The sequence below is a fragment of the Rhinolophus ferrumequinum genome, chromosome 4, assembly GCF_004115265.2.
Source record: "Rhinolophus ferrumequinum isolate MPI-CBG mRhiFer1 chromosome 4, mRhiFer1_v1.p, whole genome shotgun sequence".
In the NCBI taxonomy this organism is placed as follows: domain Eukaryota; kingdom Metazoa; phylum Chordata; class Mammalia; order Chiroptera; family Rhinolophidae; genus Rhinolophus; species Rhinolophus ferrumequinum.
This window is the reverse complement of record NC_046287.1, coordinates 46,151,332-46,167,324: the sequence shown is the minus strand read 5'-3', so window position 1 is coordinate 46,167,324 and position 15,993 is coordinate 46,151,332. Positions and strand designations below refer to the sequence as shown.

At 35.6% G+C, this 15,993-nt stretch overlaps 1 protein-coding gene across 4 annotated transcripts in view; it reads left to right on the top strand.

Moving 5' to 3' along the window:
• NALCN (sodium leak channel, non-selective) overlaps positions 1-15,993 on the top strand; it is a 315,292-nt gene that overhangs the window by 277,345 nt on the left and 21,954 nt on the right. For all 4 annotated transcript variants that reach the window (XM_033104832.1, XM_033104830.1, XM_033104828.1 and 1 more), the window contains 5 exons: positions 106-273; positions 3,052-3,156; positions 6,248-6,354; positions 10,816-10,936; positions 11,024-11,122. In XM_033104832.1, the coding sequence (XP_032960723.1) occupies positions 106-273; positions 3,052-3,156; positions 6,248-6,354; positions 10,816-10,936; positions 11,024-11,122 (600 nt within the window). The remainder of the gene's footprint in view (positions 1-105; positions 274-3,051; positions 3,157-6,247; positions 6,355-10,815; positions 10,937-11,023; positions 11,123-15,993) is intronic.

The following is a 15,993-nucleotide window of genomic DNA, read 5'->3' as shown; positions in this document are numbered from 1 at the left end:
CCATGGAATCTCTGGTAAGGGAAAGTTGTGGCCAGCTGGCTCTCAGAAAACGTAGATAGTAGAGGATAAATTGTATAAATTTCAGAGGTTATGTTTTCCTTCTAGGTGAGCTTGATATTTCTTTGTTGGATGCCTCAAAATGTGCCTGCTGAATCAGGAGCTCAGCTCCTCATGGTTCTTCGGTGCCTGAGACCTCTGCGGATATTCAAACTGGTGCCTCAGATGAGGAAAGTTGTTCGAGAGCTTTTCAGTGGCTTCAAGGAAATTTTTTTGGTATGCTACAGTTTACCTTTGCTTCCAGTATATATGGTCCAACTCTGTAATGTAGCTAATGAGGGAATAAATAAGTCTTGCTTGTCAAGGTGAAGTCGACAATTTTGGTTTTTGCCAGAGGATTATAAAGGCACTAACAAAGCACAACACACATTCAGAAACGTTACCCATCAATGCTTCTGGCTTATCAGTATATTTAATGTGACAAACGTTTTTAGTCAATTAAAGAGAAGCACTCTGGTAAGTACGATGAAAGGAGAATTCAAAGAGGTAATATTTGCTAACACTTCCTTTTCTAACTCTTGACCCTAATTTCTATTCTGGGTTTTAGTTTCCCAATCAGGAAATTAAGGATAAGAAGATTCAACGTCATCTACTTCACAAATGATATTAGGAATTAACACATTTGGGTTCATAATTTCATTCTATGTGACCCTTAAAGCCTATAGCAATAGAATTTGTCTCTTATTTTTAGAATGTGAACATAAAACAAACTAAAAAATTTACCATACAAGTATACCCTAGTTTAAGTAACCGAAATGTACGGTAATGAATGCTTCCAAATGTGATCAAGGGGGAAAGCATTCTTTTTCGTTGAGCAAACATTGTTTTGGTGTCTTCTAAGAGCAGGGCTGCAGATAAAATGACAAGTAAGAGGCTCATTGCTCATAATCTGTTCCAGAAGGATCTTTGCCCTACAAAGGAGTGATCAAAGGATTCTTTTTATTATTATTGAATTCTGCTTGTGCATGGAAAACATGAATTAATTGACATAAGGCTGTTTTTTAACTTGCTTTCTAGAAACACAGCTACGGTGAAAGAATAACTGCAGTTGTAGTTGATTCAAAGGTATTTTAAAGACAGTTTGTAATGTTATTATAAGCACGTAAATGCTAACATTTTTTTAAAGATGTGCTTAAAATTCTACATTTTCTTTGCAATAAAGCCATAAAACAGTGGCTTTCACAGCTTGAGTTGAAGGAAAATGGAATATCACCTGATGGCTAATGTATGTGCATCTTTGACCCTTGGTAGATTTTAGAAGAGACTCTATTGTTCCTTTCTCCTCATGATGTTTCTGTGTAATTTTAGTATAGTTAAGGTATATTTTAGATTATTCAACCACTACAGATCAATAGTTTGTTCAGTATTTTATCCTTTGTCACTTTTTCTGTGGAGACCAAAGTAGTCATCCAGCAGAGGGAGCATGAGTCAATTAACAAATTTGTTTTTTTAGGACTGAGTTATCTCAACTCTTCTGTGAGCAGCACATTCATACGCCCTCATGCTCACAGGAAAGCAAAGCCACTGCCCCTCTAATTTGTGCTCTGATAATAGAAATATGAATTCATTTTGAGAAAAGTGGGGAAAATAGAGCTATTTAAGCATTTTTCTTTTGTTTCATTAAGTAAAATAGATCAAAATGTTGACTTTAAAATCAGAAAAGCCTAAGTCGTGTCAAAAATATCTTACCCCTTTTTTTACATGAAAGTCGTATGTTTTTATCCTAAAAATTCAAAGCCTGTTGTGAATTTCCTTCTTTTAACATTCCAGTACAGCTAATTGAATGACCAATGGTGGAGAAGTTAAAAGATATTATCAAAAGATCATGAATTTCCCAAACTGACTTTCGTATCCCTGTGGCAATTTTGTGGTTAACGATTATGCTTTCTAATCCCCTCACCTTCTCCCTCATCCTCACACCCCCTCCCATCTAGCAACCCTCAGTTTTTTCTCTATATCTGAGACTGTTTCTGATTAGCCTGTTCATTTATTCTAGTCTAAAGATTCCACATATAAGTGAGATCTTATGGTATTTCTCTTTCTCAGTCGGACTTATTTCACTTAGTATAATGTTCTCTAGGTTCATGGTAAGATTTCATTCTTTTTATGGCCAAGTAATACTCCATTGTATAAATGTACCACAGTTTCTTAATCCAGTCATCTACCAAAGGGCATTTCGGTTGTTTCCATGTCTCGGCTATTGTGTATAGGGCTGCAATAAACATAGGAGTGCATAAATTTTTCAAATTAGCATCTTGGATTTCTCTGGATAGAAACCTAAGAGTGGAATTGCTGGGTCATAGATAGTTCCATTTCCATTTTTTTGAGATACCTCCATACTGATTTCCATAGTGGCTGCACCAATCTGCAATCCCACCAGCAGTGCACGAGGGATCCCTTTTCTCCACATCCTCGCCAGCACTTTGTTGTTTATTGATTTATTCTAACAGGTGTGAGGCGGTATCTCATTGTGGTTTTTTTGTAGGGTATTTGATGGACACTTGGCTTATTAGAGAGACCACTTCATGGACGGTGTAGGTGCCTGACCACTGCAGTGTCACCTGAAGCTAAAGCTGAATAATAATGAATGTCAACTATAATTTTACATATATATATATGTATATATATGTATATATGTGTATATACATATGTATATGTATATATATGTATAGTATAGTCACAGGATGTGGAGTACAGCATAAGGAATAGAGTCAGTGGAACTATAATGGCTATATGCGATGTCAGAGGGGTAGTAGATTGGGGGAGGGGGTTATCACTGTGTGAGGGGTGTAAATGTCTAACTATTACATTGTTTTGACACCTGAAACTAATAAAAATAAATAAATAAAAATAAAGTGCACTTGACACACAGAGAAAAAAGATCATGAATTTCGTACAATGGTATCAGAAAAGTCCTGTTTATATCGCTGTTTGAACCAAACCTTCTGTTTAATGTTTTACGAAGAGATTTGATATCTCACCAATTTCTTTCAGGTCTCCATTCTTTTGCTGACATTAATGCTTGTTTTTGCAAGCTTTGGAGTTCAGCTTTTTGCTGGAAAACTGGCAAAGTGCAATGATCCCAACATTCTTAGAAGGGTAAGATGCTTCTTTCTATCTTTTGGAATTAAAAATTAAGGTAGTTTATCAGCCCTTGGTAAACATGTGCTGAAGCTGCTTTGAGAACCCCCCAACAAAACTCTACGAAGTCTCTTCCTATGAACTCCTTTTGCTGAAAGCAAAAGGATTTCTCTTCTTCTGACAGAGGTTGATGAGATTAAAAGCACATGACAAAGAATTCTGCTCTTCCCTCCTATTGTCAATTCGCTGTGACATCTTCTGCATAGTCTCCCAAAATTCCAGATGTTTATAGCTGTGAACCTCAGAAACTTTCCCTATAAGTCTCCCCTAACTTAATCCTTCCTCTGTTGTCACATGAGACTCATGTCAGCAAACAGCTCCCCCCACAAGTGCAAAGGACTTTAACGCCCCTTTTTTAATACTGCGCTACTCCAGCATTCTCCCCATGAGTAAGCCGAGGCCTTACATATGCTCCAGTTGCCCAGAATCTTCCCCATTATGACAATCAACAAAGACCCAAGCTTGAAACTTCTGCTACTGCTTTTTTCTTTAGACGGTGTTAGTAAAAGGAAACTAGCTGCTGAAACAACCCCAATATTTCAGTAGCTGAACATAATGCAATGAATACATCGCATCTTGGTTGGATAAGTAGGACAGCTCTCCTCCAAATGACCTCTCAGGGACTCAGGTTTCTTCTGTCTTGTGTTCCCACCCTTCACTGTTTTCAAAGTCTTCTCTGTTTAGCTGACCCATAAGAACAGACAACCACCTTTATCTGAGAGGGCTGTGGGCTGAGTATAGAAGCGGTACACCTCATTGCAACTCACGTTTTCCTGGAAAGAGTATGGCATCACCAGACTGGAAGGGAGACTGTAGTTTAGTGGTATAAAAAAAGGGACACAGTTTGGTTAATGATTAGACAATCTCTGCTACACCATCCAATGTCCCACTCTCTTAGAATTCTGCCTTATATTACAAATAGACTAATGAAGTAAAGTAAGTACGGCTAATGCATTAACTAGCAAAAGTATCTCATTGTTCATACAGGTAAAATAATGCCTTGAGAGCATTAAAATACATGTTTCCAAAAGGCTTACTAAAGCTGAACTACAATACATATTTCCAGCAACTATGACTATCTAATATAGATTATGAAAATTCCTACATTTTCAGGCTTCTAATTATAAAAATCATTAGCATTCTAATTATTATCAAGTACAGCTAACATCTTTGTCCAGTCAAAATACATTGTCAGTTATGTTCATAATGAGGATTTCAGGAAGTGGCAGAGCAGAAGAGACATACTTAGGTTGGATAGACTTTATGCTATTTCACAAGGCACCACATAGATCACTGCTGCCTTTAACTCCTCTCTCCAGAGGTCCCAGGAACATCAATAAACATGAGAAGACATAACAAGGAACATGATATAAAAGTCATGTACCAAATTAGCTAATGAAGGAAGTCATAAAGAGCCGGTGCTTAGTCCACTAGCTTGTATAAAGAAACAAGGGTTATTTTAGATCCACACTGTATAGAGGCCAGAAAGATGCTAGCATTTCAAAATGAAGCCTAGTAGGAATCTCGGATGACTCAGTGTATTAACAATGACTAAGAGCATTGTTGATTTGACACTGTCTACTCATCCCCAGACCAAGCTAAAAATTGGTGACTTGTATATAAGACAAAGAGCACACGATGGGTGGACAAACACACAGATACCATGATACATTTATCCTCTTTCCCAGAGCAATGAGGCCTCTGTGGTAGGCCCATAAGGAAAGCCTAAGAGGACTTACCCATCATAGAGAGCATCAATATCAGGAGGAATAATTAAAAAGAAATTGGCGTAGTGAGGCGTGGTCACAGCCCCTGCTTTGCAGCATGTTCCATCCAATCAGAATGTGTGTTTCATGTTTAAGCAAATATAACAAAGTCAGAATTTAAAAGAGCACATGAAAAGCGGAAATAATGTGTACTCTTTCAAGTATGGGAAATAGTGCCTCCCCCTGGGGGTACAGTGCTGAGAAGGCTTGAGGGAGAGGAAGGATTCTAGCAAGAAAGAACCTTCCAAGCGGAGGCGGCAGAATGAAGACAGTAGGTATGGTGGCTTGCTCTGGTCATTTAATCTCTCTGAACTTGTTTCCTCTATAACACTCCTCACATAGCGATAGTTTAAAGATTGAACAAGTTGACTTATGTAAAGAACCCAACCCTACCCCCAATAGTATATGTTAAACTTCACTTTATAGAATTCTATAGCATTCATTCTATAGGATTCCCGGTTTTGAACTTTTATATGAATATAATCATATAATATGTGGTCTTTGATGACTGACTTGTTTACTTACCATATTTTCAAGGTTCATCCATGTGGTAGCATGTATCAGTACTTCATTCCTTTCTATGGCTGAATAATATTCCATTTTATGGGTATACCACATTTTGTTTACATATTTGTCCATTAATGAACATTTGCAGTATTTCTACCTTTTGACTATTATAAATAATGCTATTTATAATATTAATGACATAAACATTCGTGTACAAGTTTCCATATGGATATATGTTTTCATTTCTCTTGGGTAGACACCTAGGAGTGGAATTGCTGGGTCTTATGGTAACTCTTTGCTTGGTCATTTGAGGAACTGCCACATTGTTTTCCAAAGTGGCTGCACCATTTTCCATTCCCACCAGCAGTGTATGAGGGTTCTAGTATGAGGATTTCAATTCTGCACATCCTCATCAAAACTTGTAGATGTTTTTATTATAGCCTTCTTAGTGGGTGTGAATGGTATCCCATTGTGGTTTTCATTTATACTGCTCTAATAACTAATGATGTTGAGCATCTTTTCATGTGCTCATTGGCCATTTGTGTATCTTCTTTGGAGAAATGTCTATTCAGATCCTTTGCCCACTGACTGATGTTTTCAACATCAACTTTCATCACTCATCTCTGCAGTCTTTGTTACTATTTGTTGGATAGCTGTCCACGTCACTGTTGTCAGATAAAGACCTTTATTTTGTGTAAAAAGTGCTTCTTTTATCTTTTCTGAGTTCCTTTTCTGACCAGGTTCTCTCCCCCATCTCTCTCTTTTCCTTATTTTAGGAAGATTGCAATGGCATATTCAGAATTAATGTGAGTGTCTCCAAGAACTTAAATTTAAAATTAAGACCTGGAGAGAAGAAACCTGGATTTTGGGTGCCCCGTGTTTGGTAAGATATCAGAAAAATATCCTGAAGAATGCTATATTTGTCAGTATTAGGTTTTAAATCAGTATAATATGTCATGAAACTAAAAATAATTCTTCTAGAGATGTTAAAATGATTTTAAGTAATACAATGTAAAGTACTGAATTACAATAGGATGAAACAATACGGTACATAAGAAAGCAAGTGATATACTGAGTCCTAGGTTGCTTCATGACACCAATGAAATATCACCACAGTATTTAAAAGTTTAGATCTGGATTTGCATGGCTTTACAAATAAGTGAGGCTTAAAAAAAAAGACTTTCAATCATATTTTTAATCAAATTTTAATTTAATTTTTTAAATTAATTTGATTTTTAAAAATTTTTTAATCAAATTGAAACTAAACTCATCATCTAATATAACTTGTATGTTAGCTATATTTTAATAAAAATCTTAAAAAATAAAAACTAAACTCATCTTTAAAGGAGGATCTGATGTCCTCACAATAGTTGTAGAGAAGCTACCTAAATCATAAAGCTATTTCAATTTTAAAATCTATTAACGTTGAAGGATTTCCATTATTGAAACACTGGAAAGAAATAGTCAGTAACGCAATTGATTATTTCTAACTATTTCTTTAAACTGTATCTTTCTTGAAAATGACTTTTCAAAGCATTTACATCACAGCTAGAAGTACCTAGTATCTTCTTTCTCATCCATTTTCCTAATGATCATGAATGGGATTTCTCAATCTGCTTCATTGATGAACTGAGTGTTCTATCAACTTCATTTGTCCTTTTAAATCATCACCTGTTTTCTTTTTATTTCATTTTACCTCTTAGAATAATGAATGAACCACAACTACTCAGCTTTTGTCACAATTATTGTTCGCTTACTAAATGTCAAACTCTTTAAAAGGAATAACATTTCACCCAGTTGTACCCCTAGGACTCATTGTTACTGCTTTGGCATTTCTCTAATATGAACTCCACTTTTATAAACAATTCAATACTGTTTATATTGGTTTTTTATTTTTTTAAATACCAAAGCATTATAAAAAAAAGAGATTCATTTTAGATGTGTGGCTTCAGCATGAGTAGAGAAGTAAATAACACAAGGGACTATCCTTATCCCAGTGCTAACTAGGAAAGCAGTCTAATTTACATTAAAATAAAAAATTAAAGAAGCATAAAACATTTATTTTTTGTGAGGTGAAAACTCATTATTATACCATAAATTATTTATTTATATCAGGACATCAAATAGGATTTTTTCCCTATTGTTTTGGAATTTTGGCTAACGCCTCAAAGCTGAGGTTAATAGGAGATACTGTATCTTTATATTCTAATTTATGATTAAGAAAATAACTTATATCTGAGAATTGTCCTAGAGGAATGATATGATAATTATAATTAGAACATAAATATGTACTACCTAATTCTGGAGGTAGTCTGTTTTCTGTATTTTCTCTTCAGATGAATACATTCATTTTCTTCGGAATCACTCAAACTTGATGAGATAAAAATTACCTTGCTACAAAGGATTAAACATATCACATATTGTAAATATTGTGTGTTTTCTTTTAAGCAGAGGTCTAGTATAGAAGAAAGTGAAATACATGAGAGAAAAATCAACAAAGTACTCAGTTTTACAATAAATGTATTTTTTGAGTGCTTACTATTCACAAGGTATTATGTTGTCACTAGGGCCCCTGTTCCCTAGGAGCCTGAAGTTCAGTGGAGAACAGAAAATAAAATTGTAAATAATTTACTATAATATGCTAAGGGCTTTGATGCTACACTAAGCCCCTAAACTCACTTAACACTCAACCTGAAGCTTACCTCTAGGTAATTTTAAGTTACACAGAAGGTCAAATTGTTGTAGAGTCTAAGGCTCGATTTGCTTATTAAGAAATATTAAGCATATTAAGAAAAAGAATATAAAACTACCTCACTTTTGTGTGAGTTTGAGAAAAACATAGGACTATGTGAACTCACTGCTGGGCTTGGAAGGGGCCTGTGCCAGGGAAGCGCCTGAGGTGAATTTTCTCTAGTTTCCTAGTGTTTCAGCTGGGATAGGATACAGACAGGCAAAGGGTTAGTGACACACACAGGAGAGGCACCTAATCCAAGTATGATAGGATCAGGGAGAAGGGTCCAGAGGAGAAGACAACTAGTTACCTTTGGAATTAGGGAGCTGAAACGGGGAGGAGTTATGGGCAGGTGAGCGGGAGGGCCTAGGCAGAAGTAAGGTGCCATAAGTTGAGGAAACTCTAATTTGCTATTGCCAAAGCACGAGGCAAAAAATGTCAGTGCATTCTAGAAAGTACAAAAAGTTCTGGTTTCTTTAGACTAGATGGCAGAGAAGTGTGATAAGAAACAGGATGCCATTTTAGACAACGTCATTCCTGCATTTCCGCATCCATAGGCAGAGGCTAAGTTCCTCTCCTCCATGGTACCCTCTCTTTCCCAGAGGAGGAGCAACTCTTTTTATGATCTTGGAGACCTTGGAGCACTTTTCACTGGGAGGCAAAAGGCTGACCAAATTGTGAGGTCAGAACCAATGTCTTAGTTTTCTGGATTATGTAGACAAGATAAGAATCTTTTAAAAGTTAACCAGAAAATATGATATTTAAACAGCCTTCCAAATCAAGGAAGACCTATAGGTAAAAATGACAATAATGGATTATGTCTGGGATTCATTGAAGTCCTCTGTGATTGTACATAAAATTTTAAACTTTCTAATTTTAGGTGCATGAACAAAGCATAAACAAACATCTTACATGATTAAAGCTGAGAAATTCTAATTTTTAAATGTGATATATTCTTCTAGCTATTTAAGTCTATGATTATCTATTTTATTTTCCTTGGTTTAGCCTAAAAGTGTATTTTTAACATAGTCTAACTTCTATTGGATGTGAAATATAAAACTAGCTTGGGTTTGCTGCAAATTTAGCTAAAGAAAAGCACTTTGCATAAAGAAAATGGATGAGTAAGAAAGTTCAACATCAGATCTGAGAGCTGGCTCATTGGTTTAAAAAAAAAATCCTTATTCAAGAAAACGGTGGCATCTATAGAATCCTTATATCTGTCTGCTGTAAAATAAATTTAATTGAAACCCCCAAAGGAAAAGTTGTTGGAGAAAATCCGAGAATGTGCTATACTTTCATATTTAAAAAATGTAAATCAGAATCCCAAAATATGAATTTCTGAGTGGGGCTTTTGCACCACGTAGAAAACATTTCTACCAATCAGCCTTAAATCTTTAGGAGCAAGTCAGTTTCAGTTTTATGTTTTCTTATTAGATACCCATTTAGTATTTACAAAAAAAAGAAAAGAAAAGAAAGAAAATTACATCCCATGATCGGTTTGTAGTTTGAAAAACATAAAAAGTTGTGGAAAAATACTAAACCAGATTGCCCTCAGAGAGTTACCTTTTATGAAGATTAAATTTTCATAATGAGCTAGCAGGGAAAAAAAAAATAAAAATTTAGGTGGCTTCAGGAGGCCTACTCTTTTCAATAATCCTGAGCTCAGTTCTCCATCATATTCAGGAAATGTAGTGATCATCATGATTTTCCAGTGGTTGTCTGACTCTTTTAATTATTTAAAATAGCCTCTCATAAGGGGGAAAGGAAAAAAAAGACACTCAAATCTATTAACAATAAAAATGGTAGCCAAGACCCACGATCACTGAGGGAAATGGCAATATAGTAGAATGGATCACTTTGTAACTGGGAAGAAAAAAAGTATAGATGTCAGAAAAACAAGAAACGAGACATCCCCTTCCTCCCAAAAATAGTGAGGCATGAGTGTTTTAGAAATCAGGAATTGGCTGTGGGTGTAGACAGCATACCGTGTACTGGGGTCTACAAGAAGTATCCACTGAGAACACTCAGGAGAGAAAAATCCAACTGGGAGAGAGTGATCTGGAAACACAGCCTATGAGCAAACACGTCTCGCCGTCTAACCGCATCACTACTTTGCAGCATGATGTTCACAGGAGGCCACAGAATGAAATAAGTGGCCAAATTCTGTTCTTTTTACACTTTCTGTACTAACACGGGGAATTGTAATTTATGCCTTTAGAAAGACTTTCAATTATAAAATTAAAATTCAGATCCAAACTCCAATGCCCCTTGGAGAATCGCCTATAACAATTTCTAACTAGAAAGTGGATTTCCGGTTTTCCGTATGATCAGGACAAGCCAGAAACATGTGCAGATCCTGTAGAGCTAGACCTCAAGTTGTGTAGCATTTTGTCATTTTCAATTGAGAGCACCCCATCATTACCTAATAATGGGTTATATAATTAATAAATTATAACACAGCACATCATTATGATTTAGCAAAAGAAATGCCACATAGCCCACCTTCCAAGTGTTAAATATACCCTGCACCCCAGATTGGAAAGAGCTACAGATATTTGCCTTCGGGTGCTTCTCATTGGAATTTCACAGAACATTCCTCTTTCTGACTTGCAGGGCGAATCCTAGGAACTTTAATTTCGACAATGTGGGAAACGCTATGCTGGCATTGTTTGAAGTTCTCTCCTTGAAAGGCTGGGTGGAAGTGCGGGATGTGATTATTCATCGTGTGGGGCCGGTAAGCAAGCACAGGGAATCCTTTGAACACAATCCTTTCAACAGCTGCTTTCACTTTGATGAATAACTGTCTTTTTCATTTATACAGATGCATGGAATCTATATTCATGTTTTTGTATTCCTGGGTTGCATGATTGGACTGACCCTTTTTGTTGGAGTAGTTATTGCTAATTTCAATGAAAACAAGGTAAGAATTCTCGGTTTGAGTACCACAGGCTTTACTCTTTTCTAGCCACTCACTCTGTGCTTTCTTTTGCACACACAGCATGATGTCGCGTTAAACTGTAATGTGACTGGTGTAAATAATCTCTCTACCTATTTTACAAGAGACCTCATTACTGCCTTTCAGGCACTTTATTTAAGAGCACAACTCTCTTGCTAAATTTCCCCCTTTGGTAACAGTGTCATTCATTCACCAATTGAAAGGTGCATCTCCTCTTGTTCAAATTGAAAGGATGTGCAGCAAGTTATTAAAACACCATTGCTGAAACTGATGCACTGGTTGCAGGTAATATGACTCTCACAAAATGTAAATTGGATGCTTCTTTGTAACTCAGTAGGTAAAGTCAACATTTTGATGGGGTCGGGAGGAGGGTAGAAATTTTAAAATCTAATTCATAGGATAAAAGATTTTCTTATTACGTATAAAAACTTTGTAGACTTTATAGGAAGCGTGCTGCATTCATAACAGCTCTAATGATCAGTATAAGAGCTCATAAATGGGAAAACAGCAAGTGAGGTTTTCTGCCCAAAATATATGAGTTTGAGGGAGAACATTCTATGTCATTCTTCGGGACGTGGCTCCCATGTCCTCTGCTGTGTAAGGGCCCGTCTTCTGAAATCATAATAATTGAGACATATGTAGTTTTTGAGCACTCACTACGCACTAAGCTTTTGATATGTTACTCTCCATTCTCACAACTCTGAAATGCACAATTAAAGAAAAACAGCCTACAGAGGTAAAATAACTTGTTTGGGGCGTGTAAGGAGGAGACAAGGGGGCCGGAATTCAGAAGTGGTGCCTATTACTGCACAGCCTGTGATTCTTCAAATTCAAGAATATGAAAATGTCAACTGTCATCCTGTGTTGAATTAAAGTTGGATGTGCCTGCATAGCACCGTGCTGCTCCGTGTTATTCACAGCTAAGACTGATTCACAAGCATTCACATCAGAGCTCTTTGGTTTGTGTAGCTAACGTGGGACTGTACCATTCACAGTCCCCCAGGCTCCACTTGTGTGGTACCAGATATTCAGTCAATTGACACCTTTGATGTGTGCCGAATGAGGATGTCATTTTGTTCAGACTTTCAAAGGGTGCGACTTAAAAATCCCCCCTTTGGACCTCAACACTACTCTGACCCACAGAAATGGGATTTTAGAGTAAGAAAGGATAGAGATCATATCGCCCAGCCCCCCTATTTTACTTTAACACATTCATAAATGAGTTTCTTTAAGCCCTACGCTGTGTTCAGTTTAATACCAAGCAGAAAGAGAAAGATGGATCTTTTTAGATGCCTTTGAGCCATGTAATGGAGCAGACACTGGGAATTCCAGAGTAGGCGCAGAAGCTAATCAGTCAATTAACAGAGTTTAGGCACTGCTTGCTCGGAAAGCCATCTAAGGCCCTGATTTCAAAAGAATTAGGTCCTGTGGCCGCTCACAATTCAGCAGTATAAATGAAACAACATAAAATGTTAAATAACTGGAGACAAATGCAGCTCTTGAACTTAGAGGAATGGCTGAAGTAAGCAAAATAACAGGCGGTCTACTTACAACACTGGCTGTGTTTATTTCCTGAAGGAGGAAAAGAGCATCTTTGCCTGAGAAAGGGAAGCATGCTCGGAAGCTCTCTAAACGGGTACTTAGAGAAAGAGGGAAAGTAGAAGAAATCGTATTATCAGATATTACAAACTTGATTAGTTAGAAGATATAAACTTCTAAATTATGTGAACTTTTTAGAAAAGATACTTTTCAGCAAGTTTTTTAGGTGGTAGCACATGAGCTACTATATAATAACCTTTATTTATTTATTATTCAATCATTCAACAGATTTCTTTGAGCCCTTACTAGGTGCCAGACACTGCTCTTGACCCTGAGAACATAACAAGCTAAACACAAAAGATTTCTGCCCTTGTGGAGCTTACATTCTAATAGTCATACCCAAAGGTATAGAAACAGATTTCCAAATATATAGACAATAGAGAGATATGAAGATAAGGTAAGCTCTGGGGACCAAGTTTTCATAATTCAGAATTAGGCAAAATTGTCTTCCCTAGTAAATGGAACCTTAAATAAAAAGTTCAAAGTCTATACCAGTAATATATTTTTTTTGGTTCCCTAGTATGAAACAATATGTTTAATTAATAAATTTAATTTCATAATAATAAACTTTTAGAGGTTTTCATGTATTAATGATCAGATGAGATCACCATGCATATTCTTTTGGATCCTTTCAGAGTTCAACTTTTCAAAATATGTTTTTCTCTATAATAAGGAATAATATAAATGTGTATAGCATCCAGATAACAAGTATTTGCTTGCAGTTAATGAAAAATGTGGTTTATCAATATTAATATCAGAAAAAAATTAATTAAAAACAAATATTAAGAATAAACAGTGTAATTAAATCATTGCAAAAGAAACTAATCACCAGAAAAGTATAGAACTCCTGAACCTTAAAAATACATGAAACAAAAATTAACCAAATTATTTAAAAAGCTAATGAATCCAAAATCATAGTGACAAATATTAACATATTTCTCTAAGAGACTCATAAATCAGACAGGAAAATAAAGAAAGAAAATAGGAGATTTGACACAAAAAAAACATTTGACCTTCTGGACATGTAAAGAACCCCCACAATTTTCAAATACAAAATGTATACTCTACAAAGTTGTAAAATAATAATTATCAAAAAAATTGATAATCTGTAGAATGTGTTCTTTACCATAACAATAAAAAGATAGCAAAAAATCCCTCAGAATTTAGAAATATTGACAACATTCTAAATAATTTATGAGTTACAGAGAAATCAGAATAGAAAATCACAAAATATTTAGATAAATCATTTATAAAAATCACATATATAAAAATTCACAAGATATAGATAAATCAATAATTAGAGGGAAATTTATAGCTTTAAGTGTACATATCAGAGTAAAATCAAAGATTAATTAGTATTATGTCAAATATCCAAATCAATAAATTATAATAAAAATAACAGTAGAATTGAAGAAAGTAACAAAGGACAGAAATGAATGACACAGAAAACAAAGTAACTACAGAAAGCCTCAAGAATAACAAAAGCTGTTCTTTTAAAAAAAAAAATTGATAAACCTCTCACAATGTTGAGCATGAACAAAAATGTGGAAAAGCAAAGGAAACAAGCTATAATAAGTAAAACCATGTTGGAATTGTTACAAGGACAGAAAGTTAGACTTACAGAACAGAAAGCCCCAGAAGTCATCTTTGTACATATAAAACAGAAGTAGCACAACAAATCGTTAGAGATGAGACCATCAGTAAGTAAAGCTGAGGTAACTAATTGTCTAAATGTAAGAAAATAAAATAATATTTCTACCTCATGACATACTCAAAAATGAATTCCATATGAGTGAATGATTGAACTATGAAAAGCAAAGTATAAACCATTTTTAAACTATACAGAATTTATTGTTGACCCTGGAGTAATTGTGGATTTCTGGACATTAATCACAGTGAAATCCATAAAGAAAAAAAATGTATAACTTAGATTACATTAAAATGAAAAGTTGCTGACTGATCAAAGACACATTTTATCTGAATGATAAAAGCAAAAAAAACAATAAAACAAGCTAAGACTAAGAGAAAATATTTATAACTCACATAACTGATAAAAGAATAGTGTCCAGAATACATTGTGAATTTCTACAAAACATCAAAAAGTAAATATTGAAATACAAAAATGAGCAAAGAATATGAACAGGCAATTCACATAGGCAGATACAGGAATCACCACTTATACCCATAAAAAATGGTTCATCTCATTAATATTAAAACTAAATCATGTACACTTCACACCCATCAAATGGTCAAATTAAAATGTCTAATAATGTCAAAGATTAGCAAGACTATAAGGAAATGGGAACACTTGGAAATTGCTAGTGGCAAATTTTCTTGGTTAGCCCTCTTTGGACAGCAACTTAGCAATATCTGGTAAATGTAAAGATGCATAAATTCCTAGACCCCAGCAATTCCTCTCCTAGAGATTCAACATGGAGAAAGGCTCATTGATGTTTACCATGAGATGGTATGTGTGTGTTTATTGCAGCACTGTTTATAGTCCAGAAATTTAAAATAAATAACTTCTGATGTATTGGTACAGTGGTCTGCTACTCCATGAGCAGTAAAAATAAACCAATTAGATCTAGTATGTAGTTGTTTGGAAAACATAGTGTTCATTGAAGGTAAAAACAAACTGAATAAATAAGCACATATTGGACACCATTTATATAAATTCTTAAAATTCAGGACAAATATTATAATACATTCTCATGTATTGATACATACTCAAGAAGGAAAATTCTGGAAACATAATGAGAAGGATATTCCCCTGAAGGACTGTCCTTAGCGTTGAGGAAAGAAAATAAGAATTTGAGGGGAGATGGGTGTTTTGTTTTTCCCTATTTTTTTTTTCCCTTTCCCCTTCCCACCCTCCCCCCAACTTCGAGTCAAACCGTTGTTTCTCAGTCTAGTTGTGGAGAACGCAGCTCACTGGTTCATGCTGGTATTATGAGCCTTGCGTTCTACCCAGCTGAGCCAGTCGGTCACTGGCTGCCAGCCGGCCACTCACAGCAGCCCAAGGCAACCCAGCTCCAGGTGGAGCTGTTGTTCACAATCTTAGCTGTACAGGGCACAGCTCACTGGCCCATGTGGAAATCAAACCGTTAAGCTCGGTGTTAGGAGCACAGCGCTCCAACCACCTGAGCCACCTGGCCACCCCACCCAGTTTCTTAAATTATACTTCTGCCTATGTAACATAATGTAATGAAATGTAATATGTTTATGTATATTTTAAT